This window comes from Pelecanus crispus, chromosome 2, assembly GCF_030463565.1.
Source record: "Pelecanus crispus isolate bPelCri1 chromosome 2, bPelCri1.pri, whole genome shotgun sequence".
NCBI classification, from domain to species: domain Eukaryota; kingdom Metazoa; phylum Chordata; class Aves; order Pelecaniformes; family Pelecanidae; genus Pelecanus; species Pelecanus crispus.
In genome coordinates, this window is record NC_134644.1 from 59,803,008 (window position 1) to 59,815,304 (window position 12,297).

A 12,297-nucleotide genomic window follows, 5' to 3' on the forward strand; every position below is an offset into this window, starting at 1 on the left:
AGTTGAATTTCCCCGCAACAATGCTGAGTGAACAAGTTACAGTGTTGTGGGTTTTTTTCTTTCTTCAAATTAACATTGCTGTAAAAACCTCGAAGTAAATGCAGTTATGCTAGAAGACGAGACTGTATGATATTACAGAGATTTTATTTTCATTGAGCCAGAGAACTCCATCACTGCAATACCTTTATTAACTTGTATTTGCTTCTGGATTCTGGTGCCTTCACTGCAGCATCAAAGAGGGGTGATAGCTGTGGATAATAGTGTCCCTCCATTTGGAAGCACAGAATTGCCTGCCTTTTTTAAGTTGGCTGAAGTATGAAGCTGCAATTTTCATGCAGGCTTTCTGTCCTTCAGTCAGTCAGCATTATGGACTGTTCTGAAGGTCACAGAAGTAAAGATGAGAAACCTTTTTACTGACTGATGTGCTACTGATGGTGAACTTTGATCTTTGAACTTTCCCTTTCCTCTGATGTTGTAGGCCTCCGAAGTCTCTCGAAACAGAGGAGTTACTCTGTTGGCCAGACCAGGCAATAGTCTCGTAACAGCTATTCGAAACCAGCACCATCATGAGACATTACCTCTGGGTAAGCCAAGTTTCTCTCTTCTTTTCAAAGCAGTGCTCACAAAGATGCTTTTTAGAACTTCTCATCAACCACATGCACTGCATCATGTTGCCCTGTGCCTCGCTAGCAGTGTAGTCAGTGTGCCCCTGCACAGTCACAGTGGCGTGACCAGGCCCCCTCAATGGTAAATAAAGCCTCTGTATTTTTTTATTCCTTTTCCAGCTTACAATGACAAGATTGTTGCATTTCTACGCCAACCCAACATTTTTGAGATGCTGCAGGAGCGTCAGCCCAGCTTGGCCAGAAACCATGCACTCAGGTACCACTTTTTTCCAGACCGCTGAAATCAAGTTCCAGGAAGGACTTCCTGTAGCAGGGAAAAACAAATTCTAGTACCTGTAGTACAAATTATGAACTTGGGCCCCATATGGAACTGTCGTCATTAAAGAGTAGGTGTGCACCACCAGAAAATATGTAGTTACTATAGCTGTTTTCCACAGACACCCAAGAAGTAAGAACCAAGATAACTGTGGGCAAATAGTGATGTATCTAATTTCCATTCTAAGTCTTACTGAATAGCAGAAACTCTGTCTTCACCTACAATTATCACTTTGCTTTTCAGAAGATAGGGTTAAAATTGTGTTTTGATGGAATTCAGCAGCAAAACCCCAGTAACTTCAGCAGAACCAGGATTTTACCTCATGGTTGGATTTACACCCATGCCATGGACATAGTCACCCTAGGTTTTATAAAGAAATAGGAACATTATTAAGTAGATTGTACTCCTGTCTTTAATGTTTCTCACTTATGACTTAATGGTAGTCCTTTCCAAAGTAATTAAACTGTATCTTTCTTTTTTCTTATGCCCATTCCCTTCCTATTAGGTTTAAAAAAAAAAAAACAAAAGAAAAAAACAGATCCAAAAGCCAGTACAATTTAAACTCATTGTCATTCCAAAGGTTAAATTAATTGTTTTGGCCAAGAACCTACGCTGGCATTAGTCAGTCTCAGCAATGCCAGTGTGCACCAGCTAAGACTTTGACCAAGAATTTAGTTTGCACTATGCAGTAAAAGGTGTGGCTGCGGGACTGGCAAAGGAGGGAAGGAAGAGCAAGGGAAGGACCTTCAAGTTCCTGCAGTGCAGTTTCTGCTGATAGCCTTACTGACTCGTAGTTTACCTGTGAGGACCAGACAAAGAGTTCTTTGGGTGTAAGGATTAGACCTCCTTCCTGGACGAATTAATACATTCAAATAAAATGAGGGAGACAGAATGAAAAATGCTCGCAGTATTCAAGATGTACATTTCTGTAACTGAGAATTTTTTATCTTCACCATCAAATTATTCCAGACTATTTTTTTTTTCTCAGCTGTAATTTGAATTCTCATTTCTCGGAGAACAGATGATGCTTTCATCTCCTTTTGAGCGGAGAACAAAATTGACTAGTGATAGGGACTAGACAGCTTAGCCAGTGCGTAATGAGATTTGTAACAGGATATGAAGCCCTTTGCCTCCAGGTCATTGCTTTGTTTGTACCTTAGGTCAGGAGTGATCCCAAGCTACTGTCTAATGCTTGTACAACAGGTATTAAGCAAACACCTAGGAGACAAATGTCTCTCTTCTACAGGGCTTGATTCTGCAATACATTGCAACCCCACCCAGCAAGGTACTAAAGCCCATCCTTGACCTGAGGTAGAATCCTTTGACTTGATACTAGAATAAATATTCTTGGACACTGCAATGCTTTAGAAACACACTGACAGATTGAGGAGTAGATCTGTATCTTCCACGGTCCTAATCTACTGTTAAGATCCTATCCTATGTTTCCCACTCCTTATTAGCGTTCATTTAAACAACAAAATGTACGATTTTACACATGTACTGTATAACCTCTGTGTGATCAATTAATATCAATTCTATGTTAGAGTGTTATGTGCCAGATAGAACTGACAGAGGTAAAGGAAGTGGTATTATATGAAATTCTGTTAACAAAAGGTGGTGTATTAGTTGTAGTCTTAAAAAAAAAAAAAAAAGTCAGCTACACATGAGCTTGGAGGACTAAGAATCATTCTGTTTTCTAAAATATGGTATAAAGCCTCTTCCTTTTGGATCAGGAAACTGAGTGATATAAATAGATTCTTTTTTGCAAGTTTGTTAGTGAGATTAGAAATTGAATCAGGCAGTTAAGATGTTTGCCATTTTTGTAAGGAAAGGAACAGGAACTGGCAAAATACCAAGGAATAACAACTCCATGTGTAGTTCATGACTTGATAATGGCATGTTTTCTTCTTTTTTTTCTTTCTTCTCTTCTCAATAATACCATTTATGTTTCAGGGAGAAGATACATTACATTCGGACAGAGGGTACACATGGGCTTGAAAAGTTGTCCTGTGATGCAGATTTAGTAATTCTGCTGAGGTAATCAATTTGATCAAAAGCATAATGTCATTACTTAATGGTACCAGAGAAGCTGACTGGCTCTTTCTCAGCATAATTGAAAAGATTTTGTTAAATCTTCAAGGTTATTTGTAATTAGAATAGGATTCATTGTTACTGATAGTCACCTGAAATACTTTAGCCAGAGTATATCTGTCAACTCTTACTTCCTGGATGGCAGCCTCCATCAGTGCAGTAAACTCCATCCCTAGCCAGCTCAATCAATATAGCTGTTACCACCAAGTAGCAGATAAAAAAGAATCAGGTCAAAATGTTTCCTTTTAATGGAAAAATTATTTTTTCCTTTTTTTTTTTTTAAAAAAAAAAGAGGAGAAAACTTGTCTTTCTCAGTGGAAATAAATAATGTAACTGCTCACTAAATTGCTAGTTTTACTGCAGCAGTTGCTCCCCATACATACAGGCCCACATCACACTAATGAAACCTCGATGTATGGTGCAGTGAGTGTTGTTTGGGTAGTGTAGATAAAGCTTTAATTTTTACTGGGACCAGGGGGTCTTGGTGGTTAAGTCCTAGCTATTTTTGTTTAGCACAGATGAGGACTTATTTTATTGTTTTGGTCTTACATGGAAAACGTTGCATTACCCAGGTGGTTTTGGTATGCTCTATAGCACTGCCTAATGCAAGAAGTTTACAACTTCTTCCCATCAATTTAACCCAAATGGTCAAAGAGCTGAGCTATATGAAAACCTATGACCTGAGAAAAACAACGTGGGAGACAGATGTGCGTATCTTTGCTTCTCACTTCTAACGTGTTGAAGTTGTCCCTGTTTAGTACATAGCCTCAGATCTTTACTCTCTATCAGTAGATTGAGGCACTGTGTTACCATGAAATGTTTAATAAAATTGATTTTGTTGTTCTTCATTACTGATGACCGTGCCTGATTTGGGAAACTTGTGGATTTTGTGAATCCATGAGTTCAGAGATGTACCCAAACTTATGACCACAGCAGACTTGCACCATATGGCATATTTACATTCCTTCATGTGATAAATGTGAACCAAACCTCTCCCTATCACTTTTTCCATGCAGCCTTTTTGAAGAGGATATTATGTCCTACATACCGCTGCAGGCTGCCTTCCATCCTGGTTACAGTTTCTCTCCTCGCTGCTCACCCTGTTCATCACCCCAAAATTCTCCAGGTAAGGGGATGGGGAAAATACAAAATCTTCCATTTGTGGTATTTCTCTCAATGAATACAAAGGGGCAGATTCAGAGCCAGCATGAGTTGTCAGCCTGCTAATTCCAGTGCCCACTCCAAATCTGACCCCAGCTACCTTTTTGCTGGCTCAGTTGCCATTACTGTTATGTATCTGTTGAAATGTTAACAGTAGATGAAGCACAGAGATCAGAAATTGCCCATATGGAAGAAGGTATTTTCCTGCTTTTTGTATAGTTGGAAAGGATTAGAATAAGAGAATGGTGTACTCCAAACATAACTCACTGACAGGGAAGCACATTCATGTTATGACAGGAGCAAAGAGCAGCTTCTGAATCAAAGGTGTGTTACAATACTTCCAGTACCCCTGTAAAGTTCAGTCTCCTCCACTCATTGTTCCAAAGACTTCTCTTCTTCACAAGACTCATGTATTTTAAGACCTGAGGGGATCATCTTGGTCATCTAGTCTGACCTCCCGTGTTGAGCCCATTAACTTAGGTTTGACGGGAAACATATTTTCCAGAAAGACATGCTGTCTGAGAAGGTTATTTCCAGCTGTGGTATGTCTCTGTAGTTATTGTTTATGCTATAGAAATTTGAGGAGCTAATAATGTCTCCCTTTTGCCAAGATATACAACCCCCACCGCAGTCTCACTGCTTGGCTGTGTCCAGTGGCCATTTTGAGAGAATCAACAGAAATGTGATCTGAAGAAATCCATTTTTGGCTGAGCTTTTTAAACATTCATTTAAATTATCTGGTTTCAAACAAAGTTAATGGACAAGAGACATTCAAATCTCGGAGGTGGCTGTGGAAAATTGGAAGGTTTTTTGATGTGAAGAAGTTAAATGCTGAACCCTTGTCTATAGGAGGATCGTGTTTTGTCAGAATGTCCTATTTTCATTAATGAGTTTTAACACCACTGGTAATACAGTTCCCCTCCTCTACATCAGAACAGGTCATAAACAAGTCTCCTGCAAGACAAAAATCTAAGCATTTGGCGAGAACATGACTTAGGAGAATGTTAAAAGAACTGGTCTTTACCTGTTCTTGTGAAGACACAAGAAGGGCAAATATTCATTTCTGGCAACATACTGTCTGCTTGCTTATTTCTGCCACTGGTTACATAGCCCATGAGAACACCCATTCTCCTATGTCCTGGGGGAAAAAAAGTCTAACAGAAGAAAAGAAGTGTCGCAAGGGATTCTCTTTGCGCTGCATGTAAACACGCCTTTCTGTTTTACCAGCAGAGACAATTAGTAATGTCCTTCCCTCCTGGCAACCATGATACTTTGTGGTCCCACTAAATATCTTTGTTTATTTATTTATTTATTTATGTGCCTTCCTGTGGAGGATTTTCTGCCAGATTTCTCATAAAAGAGCTTGTTTTTATTGTCTTATATAATGAGATAGGGAAATAGGATTTCATGGATCCATTCTTCGACCCTTTATGGCATGGCACTTGTTTATACAAAAGGACTAATCAGCTTCTTTGAGAATGCAAACTTCAAAACAAAGCAGGTCCCAAATTGCTAAAAATCTGCTGTTTGTGTGAATCACAACAGGAAAATGTGGCATTTCTTGCTGACAGAAATCCTTCTTGATGCCACAAAGGGGTTTTGTGTTGATAGCTGGAAGTGTTTAATATGCAGTCAGATTAACGCAGGGAAACCCGATTCCCAGCTTGGCTAGGGTGCTAGGCTCCAGTCAGAAGCACTGCTTTGAGCTCCAGAGGTTTAATCCTGCCAAGTAAGGAGATCTCCTATACAATGCAGAGGAGAGAGATCTCTTAAAAGTACAAGAGGGACAGAAAACCTAAATTCCAGTGACCGTGAGTGGGCGTTATGCACGTCAGTCTTTCTCATGCCTTTCTGATCCTTGAATTTCCATCCAGATCAATCACAATTAAAGGCTGAGGCAACACAAAGGCATGCACAAGGTGAGCTTAACAATTCTTTTAGTGAAGAAGACATAGCCCCTGGAAGTCATTGCAATCACTGAATTATAGGAACTTTACATTAATGCCAGGTAGAACAAAAATAATACTGAGTGCACTGTATACCTGTAAAAAGTTCCTAACACATTTGTTAGCCAGTTCTGTCTGGAAACATCAGCTGCATGATTCGGAAAAATTTAAAGCCCCTTACACTTTAGGATACTGTTCATTTTCCCACCAGGACTGCAGCGAGCAAGTGCAAGAGCGCCTTCTCCATACAGGAGGGACTTTGAAGCCAAGCTGCGCAATTTCTATCGAAAACTTGAAGCCAAAGGATACGGGCAAGGTCCAGGTAAAATTAAGTGAGTATTATGAAAAGTCACTTGAATAGCCTAACATGGTGTAGCTTTGTCTTTTATCATTATCCATGAATGAAGACACTCATAGAGAGCGGGAAACACACCAGAGATCACATTTTGTACATGAACCACGAAGGCAAGCGTCCTGCAAAAGAGTGACCTTCAATATGCTTTTTTGTGGAAGTTTTATTTCTTATAGATTCATATTCTCTTACACTCCCATTTAACAGGGATTCCTGTTGGTATTCCTACCTATAATTTGCTAGTAGGAAAATCATCCATTCAGGCAAATGTCCACCAGAGATTATTAACAGCTACGTCATTGTAATGATGGAGTGACTCCATATCCTTTGAAGCTACGTATCAGTGTAACTCAGGACCAGAGTATGACCCTACAGAAATTAACCTGTACATGCAGGTTTAACTTTCAGTAATTCTTTGTGTTGGAAGCCCTCCTGGATTCGAACTAGAGAGATTTCTGCCTCTCTTCATGTATTTTGGGGATCTCTGTCACTTGGTTATGGAGTTTGCTTTCCAGACATCTTGTTAGTTGGCTTTTGAGTCTGTACCTACTTGTGCTTGATCCAACTTGACCAAAGGACTGTATGTTTCTAAGGTGTTTCTTGGGCATCTGGTTGAATTTATGCATCGGGTTGGCTTCCTACCAAATCACATCTGTTGTGGGGGAAAAAAAAGTATGAAGCTAAGCAATTTATTCCAGGCAAACATCACCATCAAAATATTCTTACAGAGCTGGGGAATCCTAGCCATTGGTTATCCCTTTTGGTGTCCTGCTCAGTGGGTCCAAGGCAGTGACAAAATATATTTTAGAAAGTCTGTCTTAAAATGTCCATGAACATATGAAGAAGAAGGATTTCTTGCACGGATGGTGTTTAAATGTACTATTCATTACGATGTTTTAGAGGTTGGCAGGGGAGCGAGAGGTGTGTTGTATAAACAGAGGCTGATACTCCCTTTGCTTACCGTGCTACAGAAGCAGTAGTTCCATGGACATTCACTGGCTTAAATCCAGGAAGAGTTCGAGGCCAATCCCAGAAAGCTGTGACCTCATGTACACAAGAAATTCACAGCCCCCTCTACCATACAAATTAGTACATAGAGGGTGTTACAGAGAGTCTTAAGTAGAGCAACACTTTGAACGTAATCACAGCATTGTGAAGAAATTCATCTTTGAGGCATATGGAAAAGCCTAATGAAACAACTCACTCAGAACCCATAATGGTCAAGTAGCATGTGCACCAGTGGATGCAACTTCATTAACTTCTCTGAGAATGAGTATGTCTCTTTACCAGCTCTTGTTTACCTTCAGCCTCACAGGCTCACACAAGACTTAATCATTAGATCTCTATTTCTGCCTCCCTTTGCAGGTTAATTATACGACGTGACCACTTGCTGGAAGGCACCTTCAACCAGGTAATGGCATATTCACGCAAGGAGCTCCAGCGGAACAAACTCTACGTCACGTTTGTTGGCGAGGAAGGGTAGGGAACCACTAAATGCTATCAGTTTTGAAGTAGCTGTTATGTTGTAAAACACTTACAGAGTTGACTAAGGCTGAGCCTCTCTTGTTATGTAATGTTTCTTTGGTTTTGTTTTACCTCTGAGTAAGTGATTCATCTTAATCAGCTCAAACATTTATTAAAAATAACAATAGCAATAATGCTTCATTTTCCTGTAGCACCTTCCATCTAGATGTCTCAAAGTGACAATTTTAGGGGTTAAATCTAATGTCATCTTCTTGCCATAGGTATTTTGACTGGCTGGAAGGCAAAACTGAACTACAGGCCCATGTTTACACACTGAATCAGTCTCAGGGCTGTAATTAGAGACCAGACCTTTATCCCTTTTGTTACTTTAACTCTTCAAAATGGATCTGGTTTTGCTTCAAAAATGTTTGCTTTGCATGCCATCTAATGATCATTTGTTATCCATACATGGACTTCTTGTTTCTGGCTGAAGTGAGAAACGTGAATGCTGTTGAGTCCTTACCGTTTGATTCACCCAGTTGGAAGCTGAAAGTAATAGAAGTCTCTTGAGAAGGCCTTTTCTCAGGAGACTTTCTGCCAGCCTTACAAATCCATAAGCCATTCTTGTATGATTAAAGCCAGCCCCTGACCTTTTGTTTCCAAATGTAAACAGAACCCTTCAAAGCCACCCTGGCTCACCTTAAGAGCTATGTTGTAATTGAGGCTTAATCCACATGCTTTTATAATGGAAAGACCATTGTGCGTATTTCCAGTGTTCCATATAACAAAGGCTTGAAATCATATTTCAATAGCTTTGTATATCAAGTTTCTTCTTTTAAAAAAAAAAAAACAAACACATGGATAGGTACCAGAAGAGTAAGGCTCTGCGGCAGCTCTCAGCAAGTCCAGCAACTGCTGACGCTATCAGCTCTGAGGTGGCATGTCAAATGAAGAGCTTCTGCTGAGCTGAGCTTGGCTGGGACATGTTAGGTCCAGTGGAAAACAGAAGTCACCAATCTCAGAGTCACTCAGTGACCTCAGTATCAGGGGCTTTCTTAACTCATACTTTTTCTACTCCATGGATTCAGTATTATTTAACAGAGGTTGTCTTTCATAGCTGGTTTTGCCTCTGGCTTGCAAATAAAGCACAAACGTGCAACGTAGCTCAGTTTGCATTTTTGGAATAGCGTTCTAGTATGCTAACACTGGCCAAAGTCATGTTGTTTTCCCCACATCTCTAATAACTTTTACTGTGCATGGCACGGTATCCTCAGGAGAAATTACAAACCAATTTGATTTGCAAATTCATTCATTCTTTGCTGATTCATTTACATCTGAAGATATATTCCCCCAGGGTTTCTGCTGTTTAATGCTAGTATAGGTTCTGCTGGAGGGACTTCAAGATACCAATTCCCTACTGAAGAGTTGATGCTGTATGACCACGTGATGCTGTATGGGCACAGCTTCCCACGTGTTTCAAAGCTAAAATGACATTGAAAATGGACTATGAAGGCTTTATGATGAGTTAATGTGTTGCCCAGAAATGCAATACCTAGTCTCTCCTTGGAGGTTTTTGAATATAGACAGGTGTTGTTTGTAGTTCTTTACTCCAGCCATCATCAGGCTTAGCCCAGGATTTTAATGTCCATTGAACCAGATCTGGTAGATGGTTAGCACTAATGGTTCATGTGGGCTGACTACCATCCCTTTTTGCTGTTGTGGCTTTAGTCTCACCGCATGATCTGAGAGCTAAAGCTGCTCAAAGAGAAAAGTACTCAATCTCCAGATGTAAAACAGAAGAGGATAGGCCAGCCTGCCCTTTATCATATTTCTAGTTGCACAAATCAATCATTCAACCCCTTGTGGTCATGCTTCCATAACTTCAAACATAATACAGAGCATTCTGATCCAGCTGCAGAGATTTCCACTTAACTTTACATTCGTTAAGTAGAAGGGATAACGCCCACCTCAGAAAATCTTTTGGCATATATGATATATGGCTACAAATCATTTGTTCGTATTGCTACATGTAGATTTATTTTAGATTGAAAAACCTACCTACCCTTATTAGAGGACGATCTGTTTTTAATAAATCCATCACAGTTGAGTTTAATGCATTTATTAAGCTTTTTTGTTTTGGGTTTCTTTTTTTTTAAGTTAAGATAATTGGAAACATTGATTTAAAAGTTGAGTTTAAAAAAAAAAGGAAAAAAGGTGACTTTCTACAGAGCAAAATCATGCAACAGCAAACACAGCTTAAGGTGTACCACATGTATTTGAAACTATCAGAAAAGTAGAAGAGCTTGGACGGAATAACTGAGGAATCACCATTCTATCTTAAGAAACAGTTCTGTTGGGACTCGGTCTTGTTCAGCATTGACCTTTAGGTTATACCTATAGCTAAGAAAGCATCCATGGGGCTAGATTGTATTTTTGGTTATATCTCAGTGTAGGAGAGTAAAAGCAATTTCTGCTTCAGTCTGGGCTGTCTGGTCTGTGAACCCTGGTGTTCACAGGCAGTTCAAACCCACTCACTAAAAAGCTAGCCCTCTGCTAGCCAGCCAGATAAGGCAAGGCTGAGCCTTGTACCTCCGATTTACTAAGCATTTGGAACAAAGGAAAAGAAACTACTTAAGGGATGTGTCCAAGTTATGATTCATCCCAGATCAACCCGGATGCCAGTGAAGTTTCAGCATTGTGACTTGTTTAGGGCTCAGAATCAGGTTTTGAGAGGGGAGATACACCATGTTAGAAACACTTGACTGCACAGGGGTAGGTGTTAGACAGCAGCCAATGTAGGCAAAACCCAGGAAATTTACTCAAATGGGAATGAGCCTCATTTTATCTTTTTTTTCCTTTTCCTTTTCAGGTTGGACTACAGTGGCCCCTCCCGAGAATTCTTCTTCCTTCTGTCTCAGGAGCTCTTCAATCCCTATTACGGGCTGTTTGAATATTCAGCCAACGACACTTACACTGTGCAGATCAGCCCCATGTCTGCCTTTGTTGAAAATCACTTGGAATGGTAAGGACATTTTATGCAGAATTGAACAATCCTTTTAGAGCAACACAGAAATGGAAATGCAAAACACAAAAGCTGCCAGTTTAGACTAGGCTACATACAAATATCATTTCTTCTGCTGGGAAGTGGGAAGTAGGTTGGGAGAAGGAAGAGAGGGAGTAAGTGTAAATACAACAGCAGGCTCTGAAAAAGGAGTTGTGATGAAGTACTGCTGTTAAAATGTCCTGCTCGATTACTACTTGGGACTTCATGTTTGTGTACTTCTGTGTGAGTGTGAAAAGGACAGGGAGAAGAGCTCTGCTTAATCCAGGTCTCCTCTCCGTGGTCCCTTTCCAAGAATAGCAAGTGTGGTCTTTCTGTACATCAAGCAGCATTGTGCTTGGAAGCTATACAGTGTTCTCCAAGAGCCACGTTGCTGCTCTGTACCTACTATGGGCTTTAAAAAAGGCCCAGTGAAAGCAGTTTCCCTTTTCTCCCCAAACAGAGTGTCCCTGCTTGTGTGTGGCAAGGCCAGCAAAGCAAGCAGGTACTGCACCTTACCAAGTATGCGTGCAAACAAATTGCTGATCTTGTTTATCAAAAATTCTGAATGCCTATTGTGATCTCCTCATTTTTCTATCTGCCTCCAGATCTGTCCATCTTTGGGAGTTCTTTTCCCTTTGATAGTTTCAGATGTGGTTCAGTGAAGCATGAGCTGCCAGCCCTGGGCATTGTTTGATCCCTTGTGGGATTTCATTGTGTCAAAGAAATACTGCCACATGGGTTTGTTCCTATGATGTTTTTTTGTCCAACCAATCTCACTGGCTCCTCTCAGAGATCCTTTTTTAAAATGGAAGGCAGTTCAGGCCCCTTTTAAATTGCAAATATCACATGCCCTTCTATTCTTGTAAACAGGTCCTCCTTTGCTTTGGCTTACAGCTGGCAGGAGATCAAGAACAAGTAATAGTTGTACCATCACCTCTATTAAGGTTGCAGTGGGAAAAAAAAGGGATGTTGCTGGGACCTAGCACGGTCTCCGAAATTTTTTTTTTTTTTTTTTTTTTTTTGCTTTATCACTTCCAACAGTGGAGCATTTTGCTAACAATGTTCCTTGCATTAGACTGTTTCTCTGCTGCCATTAGCAGGAAGAGAGTGGATTAGTTCTTACAGCTTGTCCATCTCCCACTGCAATCTTTAGACATTATGCAGTGGCTTCCTAGTTTTCAAGAAGAAAAACAGTCTGTCCTTTGTTCGGCTTAACAGGCAGCATGGATAAACTTTTGATTTAGGAGGCTGTGTTTGTGAAGACTCATTTTGATTTCAGGGCACAGGACTACTTAGGC

General features: G+C 40.2%; 1 protein-coding gene across 1 annotated transcript in view; it reads left to right on the top strand.

Annotated features, from left to right (window-relative positions):
* HECW1 (HECT, C2 and WW domain containing E3 ubiquitin protein ligase 1) overlaps positions 1 to 12,297 on the top strand; it is a 181,146-nt gene that overhangs the window by 135,468 nt on the left and 33,381 nt on the right. Inside the window, exons 15-21 of the mRNA XM_075728241.1 lie at positions 479 to 584; positions 786 to 882; positions 2,896 to 2,979; positions 4,050 to 4,159; positions 6,352 to 6,472; positions 7,858 to 7,971; positions 10,826 to 10,978. Coding sequence (XP_075584356.1) covers positions 479 to 584; positions 786 to 882; positions 2,896 to 2,979; positions 4,050 to 4,159; positions 6,352 to 6,472; positions 7,858 to 7,971; positions 10,826 to 10,978 — 785 coding nt within the window. The remainder of the gene's footprint in view (positions 1 to 478; positions 585 to 785; positions 883 to 2,895; positions 2,980 to 4,049; positions 4,160 to 6,351; positions 6,473 to 7,857; positions 7,972 to 10,825; positions 10,979 to 12,297) is intronic.